Source organism: Nycticebus coucang, chromosome 11 (assembly GCF_027406575.1).
Source record: "Nycticebus coucang isolate mNycCou1 chromosome 11, mNycCou1.pri, whole genome shotgun sequence".
NCBI lineage: Eukaryota > Metazoa > Chordata > Mammalia > Primates > Lorisidae > Nycticebus > Nycticebus coucang.
The window spans coordinates 128,038,745-128,055,266 of NC_069790.1; the positions used below are offsets into that span (position 1 = coordinate 128,038,745).

General features: G+C 51.0%; 1 protein-coding gene across 2 annotated transcripts in view; it reads right to left on the minus strand.

Moving 5' to 3' along the window:
• Positions 1-960: 960 nt before the first annotated feature.
• The window catches only part of VIPR2 (vasoactive intestinal peptide receptor 2), a 73,867-nt gene continuing 58,305 nt past the window's right edge, over positions 961-16,522 (minus strand). The window contains exons 6-13 of one of the 2 annotated variants that reach the window (XM_053553909.1): positions 11,531-11,672; positions 9,485-9,635; positions 8,865-8,925; positions 7,446-7,515; positions 7,033-7,124; positions 4,433-4,562; positions 4,327-4,368; positions 961-3,431 (exon numbers count right to left, since the gene is read on the minus strand). In XM_053553909.1, the coding sequence (XP_053409884.1) occupies positions 3,258-3,431; positions 4,327-4,368; positions 4,433-4,562; positions 7,033-7,124; positions 7,446-7,515; positions 8,865-8,925; positions 9,485-9,635; positions 11,531-11,672 (862 nt within the window). In that variant the 3' untranslated portion in view covers positions 961-3,257. Of the gene's footprint in view, positions 3,432-4,326; positions 4,369-4,428; positions 4,563-7,032; positions 7,125-7,445; positions 7,516-8,864; positions 8,926-9,484; positions 9,636-11,530; positions 11,673-16,522 lie in introns of both variants that reach the window. The other variant, XM_053553908.1, reaches the window with a different exon arrangement.

Consider the following 16,522-nt stretch of genomic DNA (forward strand, 5'->3'; position numbering starts at 1 on the left):
AAAAGAGCAGCTTGCGGGACCACTATACAATGTTAACTCAACTTCCAGGAATAAACAAAAGAAAGGCAGTGTGAGGGACAGGTCTGTGTAGACAGCGGGGACAGGACATCAGTCATGCAGCGGTCAACCAAAGGCCCAGGATGGAGTCAGAGGTGTGCATCCTAGGTAACACTGGTCCATAACCTTGGAGGTTTTATAACTCTCCTGTATACTTTCTGTAATCATAAAGCCTTAAAACACACCCAACTAAAAAGTTGCCTTCTTGGTGACAAAGAAATGTGCCCATCCTCATCAGTGAAGATGTTCAGATGGCCCCCACCCCACATGCTGCAGTCCCCACAGTCACTCCCCACACTGAGGCTCCTGCAGTCAGGCGGCCAGAGTACCTTCCACTTGCTGTGCTCTCAGGAGATGCACCAAAGACTGGCCCGTCTGGCTCATTTCCAAGCTCAGACTCTTGAGAATTTTAGTTTTAGCAGAGTGCCCATTCCTCTTGACAATGCAGGCCAGAGCGGTTTATTAGAAACAGATTCCATCTGCCTGAAGCACTTGTTTAATACTCGGCACACATGGATACACACATGTGCATGCACATGTGCACAAGGCCCCTGGGGACACACATGCTCATGTGCACACATCCATACACACGTGCACAGTGCACATGCGCACACCTGTGCTCAGCCCTGCTACAGCTGACAGCATCTAGACTCTGTGCAGCTGAGGAAGGCCTCCTGGCGGCAGCAGGAAAGAGGAATCCTGGTGTGCAGGGGCCTCGGGCAGGGCAAACTGATGCTCCCTTGGCCATGCGCTGCCAGGTGTCTGTGGTGGGCTTTAGGGCACGGTGGCTGTTTCCAGTTCTATAAGGGGCCCTGAGGCCAGCTGAGATACATGGGCTGCCACACCTTCTACCGTCCAGGTCTCAGGACCAGTCAGAGCAAATCCTCAGTCAGGGTACAGATGTGAAATCAGGTTTTACTGAAGTATTTACACAGCTCATTACCTTCCATGGTGGGGTCCACCACACCCCACACATGCTTACCACATTTAAAAATTCCTGTTGATTGCTGGGCACCACTCTGCTCACCAGCCAGCTCAATGAGCAAATATTCAGAGTCGCTTTGCCAGGCAAGAGAAGCTCAGCTCTGCTGAGAAATGCCCGGGCACAGTGGAGCCCCAGCACATCTGCTGGCCGCTTGGTGCCTGCCACGCCCACATGTGCTCAGCATCCCCAGAGTCCCGGCTCAGTGGCCACAGCTGGCCCTTGACCCTTTTAGTCACAGCAAAGCCTCATTTCTTCTGCATCAGAGAGCGAGGGATGCCTAACCCTTTCCTCCTATTCCTGGGTGCCTGGCCTAGGCCTTGTGCCCCTGTGAATCCTGGGGAGCTGACATGATCTAGGTCCTGGATAGAGCCTCTGTGGCCCTAGGAAATGGTGGGCTGGATGTTTGCTAGATCCTCTGACTGTGGCCAGCCTTGCCAACAACTCCAGACAAGCTTGGGACTTGCTTGGGCAAAAGTCCAGGGATGGTCCTTTATAACAGGGCAGCAAGGAGGCCAGCTTGCAGTGGTCTCTGGGTGCACCTGGGTTCACCGTCTTATCTTACCAGGGACTCCGGTAAGTCTCTTATACCTTGGTGATGGCTTACTGCACGGAGACTTCATTTTTGCTGGACAAGCCCAGAGGAAGCCTGGTCCCCATGCCCCTGGGCCCAGCCCTGCCTGGCCGTCATCCTGGTCTTAGTGTCGGGCATCAGCTGGTGCACAGGAGAGGCTCGCTTTTGAGTGGATGAGCAGAGTCTTATGTGCTCAGAAGAACCAAGTGTAGCCATGGAGGCACTTGGTCTGGGTCTGGCTGAGTCTCAGGCCTGGCAGTGAGGGATGGGCAGTGGCCTGGCCAGTGGCAGCAGTACTCAACTTGCCCTCACCCCAGATCTCCCTCTCTATGTCTGCAGATGATCAAGGGGCCACCAGTGGGGCCGACACAGTGAGCCAAACTGTTCTCCATGAAAACAGAGAGATTCTAACATCAGCTTTATCCAGAGTACCCTGTTTCCCCGAAAATAAGACATCCTCCAAAAATAAGACCTACTTACAGGAAAGAGAAGACGTCCCCTGAAAATAAGACCTAGCGCATCTTTGGGAGCACACCTTAAAATAAGACACTGTCTTATTTTCAGGGAAATAGGGTAGCTTCCTGTTTCCACCAGATCACATCTGTGGCCTGCACAGCTGTCGGGGGTGGGGGGGCATGACTGCAGCTGTCCTGGTGCATGTGGGTGCAGCCCTTGGGCAGGGGCTATAAATGCCAATGGCCCCCCTCTCAAGATCATGACCCAGTAGTCTCAGCCCCTTTCCCTAGGGAGGCAGGGGAGTTGGGAGGGCAGGATGAGGTGCCAGGGTGGGATTCAGGGTGTGGGATGGGGGAGTACAGGGCAGGGGGGTGCAGAGCTTGGTGAAGGACTGGAGGGGAGCAAGTTGGAGCTGCAGGGCAGAGGTGGGGGTGCAGGGTGCGGTGGTACAGGGTACAGGTGCAGACTGGGGTGGTACAGGGTAGGGGTGCAGACTGGGGTGGCTCAATGTAGGAGCTGTAGGGCAGGAATTGCAAGTTTGGGGAGTACAGGGTGCAGGATAGAGGTGGCACACAGTGGGAGGTGCAACACTAGTGGGTACAGGGCGAGGGTAGGGTAGGGGGTGTTGGGTAGGGGATGCTGGGTAGGGGCTGCAGGACCAGGGGTGCAGGTTGGGGGTGAAAAGTGGGCTGAGATAGGGTAGTGGGGTGCAGGAGTGGGGGTAAAGTTTAGGGTTGAGGGCAGAGGGTACAGGGTTGGGGAAGTGCTGAGTGGAGGGCTGCCCTCTTACTGCCATCGGTGTCCTAGCAGTGTCCAGCCTCCCAATAGGTCCCTATTCCCCGACCCTGCAGTGTCTGGGCCGCAGCTCTGGGCCCATCCTTATGATGCTTCAGGTACCACACCCATGTTCCATCTCTCTTTGGAAGTGGGTCCATCTAGGAGGCAGCTGAACATTATAAACCAAAGTTATCTAAATGCTGCCATGTTTAACAATGATTGGCATTTAAATCAATTTTCATTAGACCCAAGTCCATGCAGGGATCAATCAGTGGCAGGTGGGTTACATCAAGGCCATGCTGGCTGGGAAATTGAGGAACAGGAGTCATGCATGTCACACCATGCAGAAACCCACGTGCAGCCATGCCACAGCCATGCCGCACCCTGCAGATCCTGCTATGGTGGTCACACTTAGATGACCGAGGTCTCTGTCTGCAGGAAGGACGCCGCGCGGGAGCCCCTGTAGAACTGCAGGGCGCCCTCTGAGCCATGGCAGGAGATGGATGTGCTGCAGATCCTGTAATCCCGGCCTGGGAGCGGCCTCAGGCACTGGCTCCTCCATTTTCTCCTCAGCTCGCTCTGCACCTGGGCAGGAGAACAGGAGCGTGAATGCAGCCCTCTTAGAAATGTGTCCCCAGCACAGGCCACCAGTTACCCCTCCCCCAGGTGTGCATCTCTCTGCATCTAGAGGTGCACAGATTGGTGGAAAAAAGGAGCTGGGGAGAGGCCGGCAACCCCCAGGATGGGGCTTGCAGTCCCACACTCCCAGAGAGTTTTCAGAAAGGGTTCTGCTTAGTGCAGGGGAAGCCAGAGCTGGGCTTCCCCTTTCTCCTTGCTTCCTGGGGCAGGGAAGGTGCTCAGGAACATTCAGGGTTGGGTAGGTGTCAGGCCTGGGGCAAGTGAGGTGAGACAGGTGGAGGTCCTCGGCCAGCAGGAGGGACAAGGGGTCAGCCCTGTGGAAGTCATCAGCCAGGTAAACCCTCAGAGGAAACACCAGCGACAGGTCAGGGCTCGGTACAGTGGAGGCGTGGGCCTTGCTGGGACACCCACCCAGGCCACCCTTCTGGCCGTGTGTTTAGGGCCCATGGGCTGAGCCTTCACATCTGGGGAGTCTCTGAGCATTGGAGGGGCCAGTGGCACAGAGGCTCCAAAGTGACATTACACTGCACAAGCCACAAGCTCCTGGCAGATTCTTGTCACTGATGCAGGTGGCCCTTACTGCCAGCCATCTGACCCTGGAGCAGAGGCACAGTCTCCAGCCCTCTCCACCAGGGTCTCTGCTGACTGAGCCTTTCCCGGGACCTGGCAGGAAACTTGGAGGGGTCTGCAGAGGGGCAGGGGGTAATGCTGCTTGGGGTAGTGGGAGGACAGCACCAGCAGGAGGCTGACTTGTAGCAGACGGGCTCTTGGGCAGCCAGGGCAGGCTTTGGGTAGCCCTCCCAGCCCGCGCATCTGTGCTGGGCCCCAGCAGAAGACTCACCTCACTGTTCAGGAAGCAGTAGAGGACGGCCACTGCCAGGCCCTGCAGAGAGAAAGCCCCATCAGAGCCGGTACGGGCCTGGGCAGGACGCGCCCCGCACACCTACCTGGAAGGACCCGAGGCCCAGCTCAAATAGGATCTGGAACTTGGAGGAGATGCCAATGGGGAGCACGGCAAACACCATGTAGTGGACGCCAAACAGTGGGATGAGCAGCAGGGTGGACTTGGCCAGCCTCCTGAGCAGAGGAGAAGGGCGCACTCAGCTGCGGACCTTGGGCTGCTGGGCGGGTAGGTGGTGGCTCTCTCTGAGTTAGGCAGGACATGGCCCAGAGAGGATGGCCTGCTCTGAGGCCACCTGCCTGACAACCTGGACCATGCTATAGGGCCCTGGAGCCAGGCGGGACTCTCCCCGCTGATTTAGATTCTGGAGAGTCAGGTAAACACTTCAAGTGACTGATGGGTTTTCTGGGTGTTGGAAGTGGATCTGCACTCAGCTCTACCCTGAGGCAGGCGGACACCAATTTCCTCCCTGCCCCATCTAAGCCACCTTTCTGAACCTTCCCACGAATTGGGGTCCCCTAGAAACCTTGCTGAGATGTGGAAGTTCCTTCCAGAGTGGGACCCCGGCCTGAAAACCAGACCGAGCTGCTGTCTGAAACCCTCTTAGAGAACCCTTGCTGCGTGTCAGCAGCACCTGGGCTGTCACAACTCAGGGCAGCCCTCCCCATCCCAGGGCCATGAGGGAGGACAGCTAGATTTATCTATTTACCAGACTTTCACAATGAGGTCTCTCCAGAGGGATCGACCCATAGTTTAGCACCTCCGCAGTTGTTCCAAGGGGGCCTGTGTGTCCGGTATGGGCCACTGTGGGTGCAGCTGCTGGAGACTGCAGCCACTGAATAAATACCTGAGGGACTCACTGTGCAGCTGGAACGCTTATGTGGAGGGCAGCCCCACCTGCTCTTGCCATCCCTCCCGGCCCTTAGGGAAGAGCCTTCTGAACACATGGCCCTGGAGCCCAAGTTCTAGAACTATGTTCATTTCTCCCAAATTCCTTCACAGCAGAATATGCTGTGTCCTGTGTGTTCATGATAAGCCTAGAACACACAAGCTGCACACACCCAGAGCCCAGCCCGCCCTGAGGCAGGTGTGAGGGAGATGCAGCTGGGCCCCAGGGCAGTGGGAGGACTGGGCACTGGCCACCAGCCACCGGCATCCCCAGCTCCAGGCGGCAGCTGGTCCAATGCCTGACATATGTACACAACTGGGGCTGGTGTATGGAAAGAAGCCACCATGTCCCTGTTATGAACATGCTTGAAATTTCTAGGAAAGAGGTTTCCCTGAGGCTGAGCCTCCTGGCTCCTGTCCAGGAGAGGCTGCTGCTTCTGAGGCCAGAGATTACACAGAGAAGTGTCACAGAAGCCAGGGCAGCACGGCCTTCCCTATTCTCCTGGAGAAGGAACAGATCTTATTATCCCCACTTAATTTTGATTCCAAATAAATGCATCGCCAACACCTGCATAACTAACACTTGAGCCTTAAGAAGAGGTCAGCACAGAAGCTAAATAAGATTTCTAGAAAATCAAATTTTGGTTTGAAGGGAACCCAGATGGTCTCTTCCTTGCTTCCTGGAGCCTCAGTACGGAAGTCCAGGAGCTGCCTGCTTCACATCCTTGGGGGTGAGAAAGACCACTGTCCTGGGAGAGAGACCACTGCTGTGGTATAGGACTGCTGTCATGGGACTCAATGCGGGACACATCCCAACACAGGCCAGGGATAAAGCAGCTTGTTCCTTGGATTTTATACACTACTCGTCACAGTTAGATTTATCTATTTACCAGACTTTCACAATACAGGCAGTAAGTGTCTTTCAAATTTTAGCACCTTAATTCTCATAAACTTAGTGACAAATAATGTGATTATTACTTCCATTTTACAGATGAGGTACAGTGGGGACGTGACTTACTAGGTTGCAGGCTAGCATGTAAACCCAGCAATGGGGCTCCTGCACCTGCTCCAATCTCACCCATCTTCCCAAGCATGTCTCTGTGCTTTCTGAGGAAGAGCCAGCACCCCCAGGTCCCTGCCTGGTCTGTCTGAGCCTTACCCTAACCCAACCCTAACCCAGCCCTGATAAAGACTCATGGAACCTTTGAATTTCTTTATAGATTGCTCAGGTCATTAACTGGCCAGATGATGGAAAGTGACTTCCTCACCTCTGCTCTTCCTTCCTCCCTTCTGAAGGGGACAGTGCCATCTCCATCATTTAATCACTCAGTCAACACACAGGGCTATCACCAGGCACAAGGCCTGGTGTGAGGTGCTGGCCGCAGATACAGGGCCGGGGACCATGTGGTCTGGTGGTGAAGACAGAAGGAGATGCAAAATAAAAGTAACATGTGGCCAGGGAGAAAAAGAGCACCTCACAGGCACGGACCCTGAGATGAAAGGCGCTGGACCTCCACAGAGCCCTCCCACAGAGATGGGAGGCCCTGAGCAGAGACCTCCCACAGAGATGCAGGCCCTGAGCAGATCCCTGGTGCTCAGCCCTGAGCCTGTACCAGACTGAGCAGGACCCAGGACCCCTCTGTGCCCAGCCGCTGGGCTACCTGAGGTCTGTCTTGGACAACAAACCCCAGGCACCTTGGTCCGTACGCCCTCACTGTGGCGCTTTCCTAGGCGGGTGGGGGCTGAACGCATACTCACTTATATTGTGACTGGTCGTTGCCACCAATGTCTGGTGATGTCAGCTTCTGCAGTAAGATTCTCATAATACTGATGAAAAGGACAAAATTGACCTGCAAAAGGAAACTATATTTGTGTGTGATTTTCCCCTCTGAGGATAGGGAGCAGTGTCAGGGCTCCGGTCTGCTCTCCCATGGGGCCGCTTCACAGCTGTGGGGGATTAACTTGGGCAGGTAGAAGGACACCCAGCCGGCTATGCCGTGCAGCTGACTTGGACCCCTGCTCCTGCCCTCCCTTTGTATGCCTTGTGAGGCCCTTTCTGTAGAAGGCTGAGTGGAACGAGGTTGTTTATATTTAACAAAGGTAACAGCTCTCTGTCTGGCCAAGTGAGCCGCTCCACAGATAGCTTGTGGTTCAATACAGCAATTACTTACCACAATAGAAATTAAAATTGGCATTCGAATAACCCACCAGGGAACACTGTGGTCATTTGTATCCCAGCAACTGTGGAAGACAGGAGGAAAGTCACATCAGCACTGAGTCTGTCTACACTTGAGGCATGTGAGGACCAGGGCACCTGGACAGGGCATGTGCAGCTGGCTGGGTTGGCTGTGGATCCCTCCTCACCTGCCCGTACTCCCCAGAAGCACAATTACTCTGCACTAAGAGACCGTGAAGCAACCTGTCCCCTGAGAGTGATTTTGTTTGGTTTTCTTCTTCTTAACACAATAGTCTGCCATGAAGAGGAGGTATGGTATGGCCCAGAGTCTGGGAGAAGGTGTGTCACCCCTGGTGCCCCAGAACTCCTGATTTTCCACTTGGGCCATCCTGCCCAGGCTCAAGCAGGTGTCACTAAAAAAGAATTAGTTTCTTCTCTCTTCCCAAATGGTTTGCATCTGTCTTGTCAATGAAAGTTTAAAAACCATCTTCAGGCTAGGCATGGTGGCACACCTCTGTATTCTCAGCAGTTTGGGATGCTGAGTGGGGAGGATCATTTGAAGCCAGTAGTTTGGAATAAGCCTGGATAATATAGCAAAACTCTGTCTCTACAAAAAATAGAAGAAAAAAAATAGCCGGTGTAATGGGTGCCTGCAGTCCCAGCCACTTGAGAGGCTGAGGCAGGAGGGTGCTTGAGCCCAGGAGCCAGAGACTGCAGTGAGCTACGATGACACCACTGCGATCTAGCCTCATGACAGGCAAGACCCAGTCTCTGAAACAAAAACAAAAACCTTAAAAGAAAGTCTTCAGAATAGTTGTAGTGGGAGTGCACTATAGGGAAAGCTCCCCAGCAGTGTTTTCAGTTGACAGTGTCTCCAGCATGCATCTATGATCCCCTCTGGGAGCCACATCCTGCAGCCCTCCCAGAAAGGCATTGTTACCTATGACCAGGCACGGCCCTGGACCCAAGTCGGGGGACTCTCCACTGTTGCTATCACAGGTTGGCCCAACCTCTGGGCGAGCCTGGTTGGACCACTGTCTGGCTGCTGTGCCCAGAGGCTGGAGAGTGACTGTCCCCAACAGGTGCATTCCCGGGGCCATGGTTTGTCCAGTCTCACCCCAACTCCCACCCAGGACGCTGCCCTTGTCCCTGCCTGGCCAACCCCAACTTAAGCTGCAGTGAGACCTGGGTCCTTTCCCATCTTGGGGGTCTACCTGCAAATGCTTCGGCCCCGACAGACTCTTCCCCCACCCTACACCTCTCATGTATGTAGCAAGTGCTGCCTGGAAACTCCAAACTCAGGTTTGGCTTCAGATGCCTCTTGTCCTTCCAAAAGTAACTCTGTCTCGAGTTTCCAAAGGGTGTCATGTGGCCTGACTGCACTCCTGGGTTATGGAGTGGGTCCAGTACTCACCCTGTGTCCTCCAGGTGGAACCTGGCCACAGCCCACGCTGCTGTACAGACGGTGGGGATGCCTGCAAAGAGACATCATGTCACACAAGCCCTACCCTGTACAACCAGGGAGTGGTGCCCAGTGGTGGGTGCCACTGGTTGAGTCATTGAGGACAAGCTCCTGTCAAAGTTGTCACAGAGTCCCTTGCAGTTATGGCCACGACTAGCTCAGCAATGAGGTGTTTGAGAGGATCTGGCAGGGGCCTGAACTCACCATCCCATGTGAAAGTGCCACTACAGACATCCTGGGCCCTCATGTGCAGGAGGGTGCCCAGGTGAGGCAGGCGTCCCTGGCAAGTGTGTCCTCAGCCACCTCCCCTCACCTGCCATCGGTACAAGCTGAACTGGCACAGACAGCGGAGGAACAAATGGTTTTGCTACTTGATTTGGGGTAAAGGGGGCTGGGAGTGGGCATGTAAAGCATTTTAAACAAGGTTCTGGGTCACCAGAGACACCACAGGGTTGTGTGCAGGAACCTCCAATTGCCCTGGAGAAGCTCATGCCAATGGGAGCCTGAAAAGCACCAATGGGCAGCCCCGGGGGCTGCTGGGCTGGATAGTTTGTGTTTGCTGGTCACCTTACCCCATCCGATGAACAGATAGGCCAGGAAGCGTCTTCCGGGGAAGATGAGAGCCACCAGCAGGGTGTGGAGGTACAGCCCCTCCACCAGCAGCCAATAGAAGTTGGCCATAATGCAATACTGGAAGAAGACGAGGCTCAGCTTGCAGCCCACCTGGACCAGACAGAGAGCACCGCCTTGTGAGGGTGGCACAGCCACGCAGGCGGAGCTGCTCAGGACACAGTGAAGACCAGGGTGCCCCTTGGGCAGGGGCGCTGGCTGTGACAGAGTGGGTGTGGCCTGGGGGTCACAGCACTGGGGACCACCGTGGAGCCTTCCCCAGAGCCCAGACTTCAGGCCTTTGCACACCTGCCAGGCTGGCTGTCCCTCCTCTAATGCTTCCTCCCCTCAGTTTTTCCCTCCGTGTCCCCTTGAGACCAGAGACCAGGACTCCACATGGGTGAATGCGTGAGCACAGCAGGGGTGAGGTGACACCCACATGGCTGCCAGCCATCTCCCTGATGGGCAGTTTGGGGGGAATGCACTTGGGAAGAGAAAACAAGGGGCCAAAACTAGGTTCCAGGACTCTTCTAAATTTTTGATGAAAAGTTCCCCAGTTGTAAAAAAAAATGGTTTTTAATTTTAGGAAGCTTAATTAAAAAATGAAAAAAATGAAAGGAAAAACAAGAGAAATCTGGCAAGTATTTCTGTTTTCCTGGGAGTCTCGGGCAACGTGGCATCCTACGCTGGCCTGAGGACTCGGGTGTGTTGCTGGCTGCTCCTCTACCCTGTCTCCTTATTTGTAAAATGGGGTGATCACTTGCATTTGCCAACAGTGTCCCTAGAAACATCTTGGCACTCAGAAGAGACCCCACAAATGATGTGGGACTGCATGGCAGGTGGTGCCAGGGCCAGCTCAGAGCTGACTCTGCCTCTTGGGTCCCTAAGTGGGGTCGGGTCAGGTCCTTCAAACCAAAGTGGCCAGAGTCGTGGGCAGCTCCAGATAGATGCCTGACTCCCATGGGTCCGTAGGGACCCCTGTTTTCTTAACTAGAGAGAGAGCTAAGGAGAGAGGCCTCTGCAGAGTGAGGTGAGAGGGAGCCCGGCGTTCTCCTGCTGGCCTTGTGGTGCCTGCCACTTGCACATGGGAGACCTGTTTCTGAGGACAGCTCCAGGGCCCACCTCCCACATAGGGTGGGACTTTCCAGGTAAAGGGTCTTGCCTTTGACCTTAGCATCACAACAATCCACAGGTGTCCTGAGCCTGGTTATGCCCTGAGACCTGAGGAGCAGCTGGCCTCTTGGAGCTTTACCATCTTTGAACTAAACTAACTCCAGTCAGTCTGACCCAGCAGCTGTGCCCGCAGGTAGATTGACCTGCCTGCGGAGTGACAGGAGTGTGCCGAGTCCCTGCCTCCCAGGGAGAGAGGAGCCACCCTCAGCAGTGAGGACCTTGGCTAGAGCCATGTGCTGAGTCCTGAATGCTGCCCAGAGGCTAAGTCTGAAGCAGTAGAGAGATGCCCAGTGGAATGGCCAGGAGGGCTCAGTGATCTTTGTGGTACCAAACTGGCTTGATTAGGTGACAAATGACCACTAACAACCCCCTCAGTACAATGGCAGGATGACTTGAACTGCAGAAAATTCTCCATCTGCAGAAATCAGTCATCAGGATTACTCATCCTCGAGGTCAAACACCTGCAGCGGGCTCCCAGGTGGCCTGTGTGCCCTTTATTCAGCAGTGTGGACAGAAGCATTTATTGCTCAGAATATAGGAGATTCATACAGGAGTTCCCATCCCTTGGTCTGTCAGCAGGATCAGAGTTCAGGGCTTCAGCTGCTGCCCGACAGTGGCCTGGACCCACCCTTTCCCTACCTCTCACCAGCCCCATAGGGTCCTGGTCTGGCCAGGCTACTGCCTTTCAGGCCAGGCCTGAGCCCTGACCAGGCTGCACACTAGCATGAGATGCTGTCAGCTCGGGAGGTGAAAACAGAGACAGGGCCAGGATGGCAAGGAGGCAGGTCGGCAGGGGTGCCCAAGCCCCTGCCATGGGGACATGGGGACGGCCTTACCCAGGAGGATGCCTGGTCGGGGCAGTGTAGTGTGCCTGAGCTGGAGTAGAGGACGTCATCCTTGACCAGCACTGAGATGGCTCTCAGGATGAAGGACAGGAACAGGTTCAGGTGGATGTAGTTCCTGGTGCAGTGCAGCTTCCTGGGGAGGGTGAGGGTAGAGAAGAGAGGGGACAGGGAGGGGGAGGGGAGGAGGGAGAGCCAAACACTGATTTTGTGGGCACCTTAATAATTACATGTGTGGTTTTAATCTTCAGCTCTTCTTTTTAAATAGTCATTTATTTAACCATTCGCTTATCTTTGCATATTTAGGTTGATTTCAGTTTTGTGTTATAATAATTTTTTTTTACATAAATCTGTCTTCTTATTTTGGAGTACAATAACCCTCCATAGCTGGCCACCTCCCTCCACTGACCATCTCCTTGACTTGACCTAATTTTCACAGACTGGACGTGCCCCACATGGCTGTATCAGTACAGGAGGCCTAGTTCCTTATGCTGATCACCTCCGTGTAGTGACCAGCTTATTCCAGTCCTTGGGTGGTCATTCACAGAGACTCTGCTGTGTTTCCCTAGGTCATATTCCTAGAATAGAATCTCAGGACAAATTAAGATGCCATGGCAGGAGCATTCCAGACATGACAGGACATCTGAATGGCCTCAGGTAACATGGCCAAGTCAGGTGAGGACTGAGCCTTCCCTCCTCTCCTGCCAGTCTCTCCTCAGCTAATTATTGTAATTAATAGTTACAGTATGCACATGCATATTCACACCCGGCCCTCAAAGACCCTGCCTGGAGTTGCTTCTGCCACTCACCCGCAAGCTCCAGGGAAGGCGCGACCTGCCCTCTGAAGAGCAGTCCCATAGGTTAGATGAGCAGGGCAGAACCTCCCCCCAGCTGCACCTCCTTCTCCTTATCACACCTGCCCTTTCACCCTTCATGACCCTTGACCTGTGCTGTCTAATCTATAGCATGAACTACATGGAACAAATGGGACTGAACTGGGTCTAGTCCAACAGTGCTAGACACTCCCTGGTACTTTTTACCTGTACGTTCTGGTTCTAGTTGATGCCAATAGACTGAGTTTGAATGACTTTTTCTATGCATGTGTGGAACTTGTAACATAAAATTCCATGGAGACAGCATGAGTTAGGTAATTGTGTAAATTATATACAGTTATTAAATGGAAATACTTTATTTTTATTTTTATTTTTTTGATGCAGTCTCACTATGACACCCTTGGTAGAGTGCGGTGGTGTCACAGCTCACAACAACCTCAAACTCTTGGGCTTAAGCGATTCTCTTGCCTCAGCCTCCCAAGTAGCTGGTACTATAGGCACCTGCCACAACACCTGGCTATTTATTTTTTGGTTGCAGCTGTCGTTGTTTAGCAGGCATGGGCCAGGCTCGAACCCGCCAGCCTCAGTGTATGTGGCTGGTGCCCTACTCACTGAGCTACAGGCACCGAGCTGGAAATACTTTTAATTACAATATAATATTTTTCTAGTTTAAAAAACAAGTGTGAACAAATTTTAAATGAAGGCACATTATTGATACATAATCAGATCTTCAGAAACTCATTTTATGACTAGAAAAGTATAGAAAAAAAGAAACTATAAGAGGGTGTGTAGCAAATTTTACAATGAATGGCAACTGCGATCTGCTGTGGCTGAGAAAAATGACAAAGTTCTTGGTTGCTTTGACCATTTTTGAGATAATAGTATGGATGAGGTGAAGATGTTTTAGCAAATATACATTAAATTTGATAGGAAGTTTCCTATCAACAGTCAAAAACTGCCATAATCATCTGAAATCAAAATAAAAATTAAAACAAAGCAGGGCAGTGAAATGGTGGAGTAGGTACCTACAGAACTACCCATCTCAAGAAATACTAAAAATTGGCACAAACTGCCAGAATCAGCCATGCTGAAAGAGCTCTCCCTGTCTACGATTTGTTTTTGTTCCTTGCCGTGCATTACAGCTGTTTATTTTGTGACTTTTCTAAGCTATTCTTGTAAAGACTGTGTTAGTCTTTGGTGGTCTCTGAAACTTCTACGCCATTAGCTTACTAGTCACTGTTTGACACATTTCCATAAACACCAGGAGCCAAAGGGATAAAAATTGAAAGAAAAGAAAAACTATCTTAAATACACTTTCAGAGCTAAAAGAGACCACAGACAAATAACTAAGGGAAACTGGAGAAACAATGTCTCATCAAACAGAGAATACCAATAAAGAGGCAGAAATTACAAAAAGTAGCCAAGTAGAAATTTTGGAGCAGAAATGTATAATAACTGAACTGACAAGTTCACTGGAGGAGGGGAAAGCAGATTTGAGCAGGAAAAAGCATCAGTGACCCCACACAGATGACCCCACAGGTGGTCATGAAGTTATCCAGTCTGAGGAGCAGGCAAATGACGGACCGAGACACCTGCCACACCCACATGGTGGGGCACCAGACATTGACGGCCCAAGTCCCATGGGATTAAAAGGGATCCTGGGTAGCAAAACAATCTTAAAAAAAAAAAAAGCTGAAGAACTCACTTTCTTAATTTCAAAACCCATTACAGATAAAAGTGACCAAACAGGGTGGCGCCTGTGGCTCAGTGAGTGGGGCGCCGGCCCCATATACCGAGGGTGGCGGGTTCAAACCCAGCCCCGGCCAAACTGCAACAAAAAAAAAAAAAAAAAAAAAAGTGACCAAACAGTGTAGTGCTGCCAATGAAATGCAGAATCTAGAGGTAAACTTAGGAGCAAGAATGCTCAGTAGAAAAGGACAGCCTTTCAGCAGCAGTGCTGGGATGACTGGACAGTCACGTGCAAAAGGGTAGATCGGGACCCTCCCTCCTGGCAAACACAAGAGTCACTCAAAACGGAACAGTGACCTGCCCATGAGCTGAGACTGTACAACTATGCTGGAAAACGCAGGGACAAACCTTCACAACCTTCGAGTCCTTACACAGGAGACCAAAAGCACAAGCAACAAAAGAGAAAAAAATAGATACAGGCGACTTCATCAAAATTAAAAGTGAGAGAGAGAGCTCAAAGAAAACCTACAGAATGGTAGGAAATGTTTGCAAATTTGTATCTAATAAGGGTTAGTATCCAGAATATATAAAGAACTCTATTTTTTTTTTTTTTTTGTAGAGACAGAGTGTCACTGTACCGCCCTCAGGTAGAGTGCCGTGGCGTCACATGGCTCACAGCAACCTCTAACTCTTGGGCTTACGCTATTCTCTTGCCTCAGCCTCCCGAGCAGCTGGGACTACAGGCGCCCGCCACAACACCCGGCTATTTTTTTGTTGCAGTTTGGCCGGGGCTGGGTTTGAACCCACCACCCTCGGCATATGGGGCTGGCGCCCTACTCACTGAGCCACAGGCGCCACCCCAGAATATATAAAAAACTCTTAACACTCAACAGCAAAAAGCCAAACAACCCAATTAGAAAATGGGCAAAGATTTGACTATAGATTTCTCCAAAGAAGATCTATCAATGGCCAGAAAGCAAAGGAAACCAGGAGACATCACTTCACACCACTGGATGGCAACAACAATTAAAAAAAAAAAAAGGAAATAGCAGTATTGGATAGCACGTGGAGAAACTGCTGTTGGAAATGTGAAATGGTGTTGTTACTGTGGAAAACAATTTGGTGGTTCCTCAATAAATTAAACAGAATCACTGTATGTTGTGGAATGCCATCGGTAGCAGATAACCCATAGAGTTGGAAACAAGTATTCAAACAAAAACTAGCACATGCATGTTTAAAGCCCTATTCATGATAGGCACAGGGTAGAAACAAACATCTATCCACTTGGATGGGCAAAGGAAATGTGGCCTGTCCACACGGCTCCATTCTTCAGCCGTTAAAAGACGCTGACGCCTGCTACAACATGGGTGGATCCTGAACACATCATGCTACACATGGATGGCCTCATGCCCATAATCCCATTTGTATGACTTATTCAGAAAATGGAATCCCATGGTGAGAGGAGCTTGGGTTCTGGGACCTGGGGGTTGGGGAGTGATTCAATGCGCATGGGGTTTCTGTCTGGGATGATAAAAAGCTATGGAGCAAGATGATTGTGATGGTTAAACAACATGGTGAAAATACTTAATGTCATGGAATTGAACACTTTTAATGTGGTTCAAATGGTAAACTATGTGCATTTTACCACAGTTTAAAAAAATGCCAATAAAAGATTTTAAAGCTGTTATAGTCAGCTGTAAAACAGATTCTTAGACATAAAAAATAATTTTTAGCTGGAGAGATGGTTAAAAACAATTCTTTTTATTTATGAAAGTATTTTTAGAAATATATAGAGTAGATTAAAAATACATTTTTATAAAAGTGAAACATTTTCTATTAAGCCAAACTTAGAATACAAGCCTTTTCTAATATTATCAAAGGTCAGTTAATTTAAAACAGGAGAAGTTTAGCTGGGCGTTGTGGTGGGTACCTATAGTCCCAGCTACTTGGGAGGTTGAAGCAAGAGGATTACCTGACAGCAAGAGTTTGAGGTTGCTGTGAGCTGTGATGCCACAGTACTCTACCCAGAGTGACAGAGACTCTGTCTCAGAAGAAAAAAGACACCCCCTCACCCCCCACAAAACTTGAGAAGTTGCTCATACTCTTGTTTCAGATGAGTGGTGTGGTTAGAAACTACTGGACAACTGATACTCTGAATATATTTAATTTCAAAGGAATTTCAAATTTATAAACAAAGGTCAACTGATGGCCTAAAATTTTGAAATTATAGTGTGGTGTCAAAACCTGAATTTCTGAGAATTCATTCGGAATTTAAAATAAGGCACTGAGATCCCATTATTGTTTCATTCCTCTGCATGATACTACTGAAAATATTTGTGCTCTGTTTTCAGAAGCTGACTCTATAAAAACCACCAAGAATGAAGTTGTTGAAATCTTCTTTCAATACACGTGTACATATGCAAATGCTCTGAGTCTCAGAGAGTTTATGGCACAGCTGAGATGC